At 46.9% G+C, this 8,706-nt stretch overlaps 1 protein-coding gene across 1 annotated transcript; it reads left to right on the top strand.

Moving 5' to 3' along the window:
* The first annotated feature begins 6 nt into the window (after positions 1-6).
* On the top strand, positions 7-5,272 carry FOXA1 (forkhead box A1). Its single transcript, XM_019806468.2, has 2 exons — positions 7-173; positions 2,610-5,272. Exons 1-2 carry the CDS (start codon positions 102-104, stop codon positions 3,954-3,956), a joined length of 1,419 nt encoding a protein of 472 aa, XP_019662027.2. The 5' UTR covers positions 7-101; the 3' UTR covers positions 3,957-5,272.
* Positions 5,273-8,706: the final 3,434 nt, after the last annotated feature.

The following is an 8,706-nucleotide window of genomic DNA, read 5'->3' as shown; positions in this document are numbered from 1 at the left end:
TGACTGCAGCTGCTCGGCTCTCCGCCCCCCGCCCTGCGCCGCGCGGCCGCCCGTCGCTTCGCACTGGGCTGGATGGTTGCATCGGGCAGGGTGGCTCCAGGATGTTAGGGACTGTGAAGATGGAAGGGCATGAGAGCAGCGACTGGAACAGCTACTATGCGGACACACAGGAGGTGAGAGGCGGGCAGCAGGCGGGACGCTCCCGGAACCCGTTTAGGTGGAGGCCCGGAGAGGCGGGCGCCAGGCAGGATGGGCGGCTGGCGGGCTGGGGGCGCTTCCTCCATGCCATTGCTGCGTGCCCACCCGAGGTGTTCCCGGACAGGCCTTGGCCGGGCCTTGGAGCCGGATCCTGTGTCCCGCGGGGGAGACTGGGTCCCGGCGGCGCTCGGCGCTTGGAGCGGGCCAGAGGGTTTTAGGAAACTCTGGGCTTTGAAAGCACCCGCTCTGGAAAGAGCTTGCCTCTTCTCTGCTAAGAGCGGGAGCCGGAACCAGGCCCGGGGTGCCTTGGATTGGCGGGCGGGCGCCGGCAGGAGTTGGAGGTAACTCTAAGAAAGACAGAGTTCTCCAGCAGGGCGGCCTCTTCCTCCCACGCTTGAATTCGCAGATGTCTTCAGAAGAAAGCGCGCCGCTGTTAAGTTGAGAGTCTTAATAATGAATCGATTCCGAAATTTTATAAAACTTCTTTAAAAGCCCTGTTTGGGGAGAAGTGTGCTCATTCTACTCTGGAACCGCTGGGTGGCGCTGGTGCGAACTGACTTTTCCTCCAGCACCCCGAACGGAGAACCTGTTTCTCTTCATTGTCCCCTTGGTGGCACGTTCATGTGGTTTATTTTACAATGTGCACAAAGGGATTGTGAGGAAAACCAGGTACAGGCGGGACCATCACCTACTAAAAGTATTTTTCTGGAAACAGCTGGCAATTACTCCCCAAAAGCTCACCATTAGTAAAAACGCTTATTGAAATGGCCTTCGATAATCTTGGGGAGAGGAAAAAGACAAAAAAAAGAAAGAAAGAAAGAAAGAAAGAAAGAAAGAAAGAAAGAAAGAAAGAAAGAAAGAAAGAAAGAAAGAAAAGAAAAGAAAAAACGAAAGTAAAAAATACTTTAAGACATGGACAGAAAAATATAGAATCAGGGAATATTTTTATGGCAATTTATTTAGATTTGTATATTTATGTATTCACAAACTTAGCTTGAATTTATTTGCATACCATAGCGGAGTGTGCCTAGTTAAATTTGTACACCTTTTATTTTTTTCAAATGAAATTGTATCTGCTGGTGAAAAAAATTCAAGGATATTACTTTTATTAAATTATTAGAGACGTTTTTATGTTTCTGGACTCTATGTTTTTAACATATATAGTGCATTCCCAAATTGCTATTGGTAAGGGTTTTCTCCTGATAATTTAAAAATGAGCACAGAACTCTTCCTTGGGTTTAATTCAGATGCAGACATCTCAACCCACTAGTTAATGAAATCCCCTATAGAAAGAACTTCCTTGTAGGTTAAAGCTGAGAATTGGGAAATAGAATAGCATTAAGAGAAAATAAGTAGACTTTGATTTTAGAAATTTAAAATGGGATTTTAAATCCAAGCTTTGAAATAATCCATGGTAACATATCAGTATGGGAAAACAAAATAGATTATTTTGACAAATTGTGTCACCAAAATTTTCAAATGTTATGGGGCTGGAAATAGGTAATGAAATTAATGCAACTTTTTGGATGGCTCATGGAGATGCACATGTAAAGTCAAGTTAAAGTTATGTGTAGTACACTGATATTATGCACTCCCCTTTGCCCTCTCTCCTCTTGTAGATCTATTTTTAATTTTTTCCCAAAACTTATTTAACTTATGAATTTCTTTCCCTTTTAATATTACAGTTGCTACAAGTAAATGGAAAACACTCCTTCTAAGCATAATGACGAAAAGTCACCATTTGGGGAAGACTGCTAAGGCAGTAAAGCCAGTTGTTGAGAAATGGATGGTCATATGGCCATGAACGATTAGTTCTATCAGGGAGAATTTAATTAACAGCCACCCCGCACAGCCGAGGCTACTATGCGGCCAGCCCGGCCTGGCAGGCTTAGGCGAGTTAGGCACAGAGCTGGTGTTCTGTTGTCCACCCCCCCCCGGGGGGGGGGGTACACCGCCGAGCCCACCGCACCCGATAAGGTGGGGTGAATCAGCAGAGTCAGAGAATAATTCTATTTTCGGAGTTTAACTCCTTTTAACCGAAAGGGCTTTGATGAGGCGGGTCTGGGGTGGGGACCGGGATACTAACTGGCGTGGAAGCAGAAGGCGATGGAGGGGACCTAGAAGTCGGCCCCTGAGCCTGGCATGTAAGGCGATTACACATCTTCCTGGGGACATATTTTCTGTGAGCGCTTGTCTTTCATGCCTGCCGAGATAAGATTTTTCCCCTGCTGCGCAAGACATTTCTTTGCTCTTTCTGGGGAGGGCGCCTGACGGTTTGCCCCGGGTGGGGGGTCCTATGCTTTGCAGAAACGCTCTCTGCACGTCTCCGGGTTCGCCCCTGGCGGTGGGCCGCCGGCTCCCACTACTAACCCCGCCCTTCGGGGCCTCTTCCCTCGCTGTCTCCGTTCCAGGCCTACTCCTCCGTGCCCGTCAGCAACATGAACTCGGGCCTGGGCTCTATGAACTCCATGAACACCTACATGACCATGAACACCATGACCACGAGCGGCAACATGACCCCAGCTTCGTTCAACATGTCCTACGCTAACCCGGGCCTGGGCGCCGGCCTGAGTCCGGGCGCCGTGGCTGGCATGCCGGGCGGTTCCGCGGGCGCCATGAACAGCATGACGGCGGCGGGCGTGACGGCCATGGGGACGACGCTGAGCCCGGGCGGCATGGGCGCCATGGGCGCGCAGCCCGCGGCCCCCATGAACGGCCTGGGCCCCTACGCCGCTGCCATGAACCCGTGCATGAGCCCCATGGCGTACGCGCCGTCCAACCTGGGCCGCAGCCGGGCGGGCGGCGGCGGCGACGCCAAGACTTTCAAGCGCAGCTACCCGCACGCTAAGCCGCCCTACTCGTACATCTCGCTCATCACCATGGCCATCCAGCAGGCGCCCAGCAAGATGCTCACGCTAAGCGAGATCTACCAGTGGATCATGGACCTCTTCCCTTATTACCGGCAGAATCAGCAACGTTGGCAGAACTCCATCCGGCACTCGCTCTCCTTCAACGACTGCTTCGTCAAAGTGGCGCGCTCCCCGGACAAGCCGGGCAAGGGCTCCTACTGGACGCTGCACCCGGACTCCGGCAACATGTTTGAGAACGGTTGTTACCTGCGCCGCCAGAAACGCTTCAAGTGTGAGAAGCAGCCGGGGGCCGGGGGCGGCAGCGGGAGCGGGGGCGGCGGCGGCGGCGCCAAGGGCGGTCCTGAGAGCCGCAAGGACCCCTCGAGCGCCGCCAACCCCAGTGCCAACTCGCCCCTTCATCGGGGCGTGCACGGTAAGGCAGGCCAGCTAGAGGGCGCGCCGGCCCCCGGGCCGGCTGCCAGCCCCCAGACTCTGGACCACAGCGGGGCGACGGCGACAGGGGGCGCCTCGGAGTTGAAGACTCCATCCTCCTCGGCTGCGCCCCCGATCAGCTCCGGGCCCGGGGCACTGGTATCTGTTCCCCCCTCCCACCCGGCGCATGGCCTGGCACCCCACGAGTCCCAGCTGCACCTGAAAGGGGACCCCCATTACTCTTTCAACCACCCCTTCTCCATCAACAACCTCATGTCGTCCTCGGAGCAGCAGCACAAGCTGGACTTCAAGGCCTATGAGCAGGCACTACAGTACTCGCCCTATGGCGCTGCGTTGCCCGCCAGTCTGCCCCTCGGCAGCGCCTCGGTGGCCACCAGGAGCCCCATCGAGCCCTCAGCCCTGGAGCCGGCCTACTACCAAGGTGTGTATTCCAGACCCGTCCTAAACACTTCCTAGCTCCCTGGGACTGGGGGTTTGTCTGGCATGGCCATGCTAGTAGCAAGAGAGAGAGAGAGACAGAGAGAGAAATCAACAGCAAACAAAACCACACATACCAAGCCAACAACAGCATAATAAAATCCCAACTATTTTTATTTCATTTGTGTGTGTGTGTGTGTGCACAATCTTTTCCCCAGTGCAAAGGACTGTTACTTTGTTATTGTATTCAAAATGCCTTGTGTATATTATTACAAAGAAAACCAATCCCAAACCAACAAAATTTTTTTCCTGCAAAGTTTAACAATCCACAAATGTATATATAAAATCCTCTTACTTCCTTATTCCTCTCCCTTTCTTCCCTCTTTCCCCTCCAGACACGTTCTAGTCTGTGCAGGGTTTATTTAAAAAGAAAGAAAGAAAGAAAGATGGTCAAACTTGTAAAATATTTGTTTGTGCTTCCCCCCCCCACCCTGCCTCGCCTGACCCTCCACAAGTTTACAGGTCTGTGGCAATACTCTTAACCATAAGAACTGAAAGGGTGAAGAAACAAGTAGACACTAGGCGCTATGAAAAGTATTTGAAGGACAATACTGCTGTTATGCAGCAAAACATAAACTGATTATAAACATCAGAGCCATTTGTCACTCTGCTTCCATTTCTGATACATTCAGATAGCAGACATCTTAAAATGAAATACATATATATTATGTACGAACTTATTTATGCACATGCTCAAATATGTAGACATCCTCCATATATTTGCATAACACGTAGGAATAATAGGTAGGTGATATACATGGTACATTTTCAAGAGTTGCCTGACCAAGAAGTTACAAAGACACCCACCTCCCTTGTCCTCGCCACCCACATATAGCCCTGAGAATCAATTCCTCAAGAATTGCCATCCTCAGTAACTCTGCTCCTTGCTTTGCAGAGTGCCATTGTCATGTCATTCTGAGGTCACATAACATGTATAAAATTAGCTTCTATGTATCTATACCATTTAAATAATATTTTTTCCAGGAAAAAAGGGAATATTACAATGTTGAAGGAGAGAGAAGTTATAGGACGTGGCATTTCAAAATCTGGTCCAAAATTCCAAAATCCAACTGATTGTGGCCATTTTAATTATTGCCATCATGTGCTTGTTTCATTCAGTGTTAATGCACTTTTCACAGTTGGACATGGTGTTAGTATAGCCAGACGGGTTTCATTATTCTTCTTTGCTTTCTCAATGTTAATTTATTGCATGGTTTATTCCTTTTTTTTCTTTATAGTTGAAATTGCTTTAAATGATGGTTAAAATTACAAATTAAAAAAATGTTAATTTTATCAATGTGATTGTAATTAAAATATTTTGATTTAAATATCGAAAATGATAAATTTTAAGCCGTGGAATATGTTCTTGATCATTTGCAGTTAAGGACTTTAAATAAATCAAATGTTAACAAAAAAGTATTTCTGTTATTTTCCTCAATTAAATCCAAAATAGGTATTCTGAAAATGATATTTTCCAAAGTCCGGCACTGAATATAAATGACAAAAAGGAAAATGATCTAAAACAAAATTGTTTTGTTTATGTTTATTATATGAACATGAAGGTAGTATAAAGCAGTTAAAGAAATTCAATAAAAGTGGGTAGATAAATTGATTTAATATACCAAGAATTGAGATTTTTAAGATTATTTATTCCCAGTAATGGGTTTAATTTCTGACTTCTATTTCCTTTGAGTCTGTCCACAGTGAAATCAAGTTAATTAATATAAGTACATTTCCCCCTTCCTCAATGTCTAGTTTTCCTTTATCTGTGAAGTATTCTGGTGAGGGTAAAATTTCAGATGTGGCTGATAAAATTAAGTTGTCTACAACAGAGAATCCTGAACTCTTTTTTTTTTTTTTTTCCATTAAAAGAGAAACAAAACTTAACCATCACGGTAGCTTTGGAGGGGGCCAGGCGGAGTCGAGTTAAATCACTCCTGCAGGAGAAGCTTTATGCCACCAGGATATTTTGGGAGAGCTGCTATTTTGTATTTTGTGAAGATACCTTTAAAAATATTGTTTCTAAAAATATCGTTCCTGAGAACTTAAAGCTGATGATTTGTTTGCCTTCTAAGAAGCTTTTAAATGCAGTTTCACACCCCTACAGTTGCTTGAGATCACAAAATCATTAATCTCCTTTGATAGTAGGCTCACTTTCCAGTCCACCTATTTCTTTGTAAGTCTTGTTCGGATTGACATCCACAATAACAACACCAGCCCAAGCAGAGGCTAGCCTGCCTGAGCCCTTGTGTATGAACTCCATCCTCGCGGGGGCTTGAACTTGGACAGCCTTTACTTTGATCGCCCCACTCCACACTGCGGACAAGATAAAAAGAGCTGTGTGAGTCCCTTAATTATCGCGTAATTGCCTCCCCAGATGAGAGAAGGGGTGGCATGTAGCACTTGAGAAAAATCCAGAAATCTCACCCCCCCACTTCAGCTAATGAAAGGAGGAGAGGGAAATAACTGGTTTGAATGATTTCAAAATCTAATTTGGAGGGCATGAAGGACATTAAAGTCCCAAAGAGAGGAAAAAGCTTTCAATCTCAATACTTATTTATATAGCGGGTAAACAAACGCGTTGGCAAATTCGAATTCCAAATGTAACATAAGGACGTGAGTTTGGGCCGAGGAAATTTACCAGCCTCACTGAATCTAAATCGTCTTTCGTGCATCCCCCTCGGTGATGTTCCCTTCCCTCTCTAACATATTAGCAATATCAAGTCCTGCCTTCACCCGCCAGGCTTAAGTGGGCCTTAGCTCGCGCTCTCTCTCACTCGGCAGAGACTTTTTCTGGGCTTGCGGGGGGCGAGGCGCCGCAGGCTGCTGGCAGAGGCCACTTTGGAAACCTGCCTGAGAAGCTAGAATGGTGGGTCGCGGGGACTGGGTTTCGTGGGCTTCTCACGCGCCTTTCTGCCACCCCTGAGCAGGAGAGCACCTCCGGGCACCTTGCGTGCGCTCTGCGGGGCCCGGGAGACCTGCGCCCCGCGCGTTAGGAAGGGCGCGGACCCGGCCACGGCGGGCGGTTGCCAGGGAAGAGGGACAGAGCAGGACCGCAGGCATCTCGGGGTGACAAGTGCAGTTAGTTCTTTATTGTTTGGGCATTTTCCCCTCCCAGCGAATAAATCTTCTGTCGAGCCCGAGACCTAAAAGTCAACAAAGAAGGCCAGGCGTCGCTCTACCGCTCCTGCGGCCCCAACCCCGCGTTGCCGCGGCTGCTCCCGCTGCGTAATCCCTTCCTCGGAAACCCGGACACACAAACGCCGGAACGCCCGGGGCTGGGGCGCCGCGCCCCAGGGCCAGGAGGAAAACATCTGTGGTTCCGAGGGAGTGCTGCGACGACCTTCCTCGAGCGCGCCGCCTTCCCTGACCCCTCCCGCCCCCCTTGTCGTCCTTGAATTTCTATATTTCTTCACCTCGGACACTCGTTCCTGCAGACGAGGGCGGAAAGGGGCTGCCGACAGCTCAGCCGCCGTCCACCGGGCTCGCTTTATTGAGCAATTTCCCTCGAGATGGGGGAGGGGTCTCCGGAGGGGGAGGGAGGGAGCGAGAAGGAAAAGCCTTCCTGCAGACCCTCCAATGCAAAGCTCCCGAGGCTCTCCGACCCAGGGACGACGCCACCACCGAGCACTTTTAGGAAAAAAAAGAATGTTTTGGGAGTGGATACAGTCCTGGGGAAGAGAACTTCAAATGTTAACTGTCACCTCGTTCTGGGCCTGGCACATTCTTTACTTATAGAAAGAGAAGACAGCTAAACACAGCTAGGGGAAAAGCTCACCAGAAACTACACAACTTAGACGTGTTCCCGAGTAGAAGGCAGCTCGTTCTATTTTCTACATGAAGGCTATTACGGTGTTTACGTCACAGATAGAATTTAATTTCCATTGTCCCTCCGTGAACTCTTCATAGCAGAATAAACTGGTGAGCATTATTAAGGGAGGAGGGATTAAACAAACAAAATTATTAAAGTTCTTAACTTCTGTTTTCATTTTCTGAAGCCTAGAACACTCGACTAATTTCACTGAAAGTATAAAAAACATGATTTTTCTTAGGAGTATAACAGAGTTGAGTGAGCCATAGCAGAAAAGAATTCCTGGAGTGTAAAATTTAAAAATCTTGCTGTGTTAGCAGTTAAAAAAATTGATCTCAATTCCACAAAAATGCTTAAGTTTCTTTGCAAAAATTTTCTGTGATCAATACCAATTCCTTTCAATGCAGACCAAAGTAGGAGACCTGTACCCCAAATTAATTAACCTTTCCTCAAGATCAATTGGTTTTCTGTTGATTTAGCAGTAATATTGTAGAACATTCAGCTATAATGTATTTTAATGTGATACTTCAACATGTCAAGAGGAAACGCTCATTGGAAAGATAAAATTGCTAAAATTATTTAATAGCTGTTTAACAAATTTGTAAAAATATTTTATTTTCAAAAATTAAACCTTAATTGCTTATTTGGATTGTAGTAAAATGTGTTTTGCAACTAAATGGATTTAAGATAATGTCTAATTAGTTCAAGACAATTATGTGCAAAAGTTGATTATTTGTAAGCTACCTTGGGCTAAATAGGTCATTAAATTATGCTGAAATTTAGAAATAAGATTTTCTCAAATAGAATCATTAACATCAGTAGAAACTCATGAGAGTAAGAATGTAATAAAATGAAACAACTTGGGAGATTTTACAACCTTCCCATTTAGAAATGGAATCTGTTTGGGGAGATATAAGG

Source organism: Ailuropoda melanoleuca, chromosome 20 (assembly GCF_002007445.2).
Source record: "Ailuropoda melanoleuca isolate Jingjing chromosome 20, ASM200744v2, whole genome shotgun sequence".
NCBI lineage: Eukaryota > Metazoa > Chordata > Mammalia > Carnivora > Ursidae > Ailuropoda > Ailuropoda melanoleuca.
Note: the sequence above shows the minus strand (reverse complement) of the source record. Positions and strands in the feature narration are given on the sequence as shown.

Bases quoted from the DNA above. Each gene is read 5' to 3' on its own strand.
- FOXA1 (XM_019806468.2), top strand. From the start codon at position 102: ATGTTAGGGACTGTGAAGATGGAAGGGCATGAGAGCAGCGACTGGAAC. The intron at 174-2,609 runs GTGAGAGGCGGG...TCTCCGTTCCAG, and splicing joins ACTATGCGGACACACAGGAG to GCCTACTCCTCCGTGCCCGT.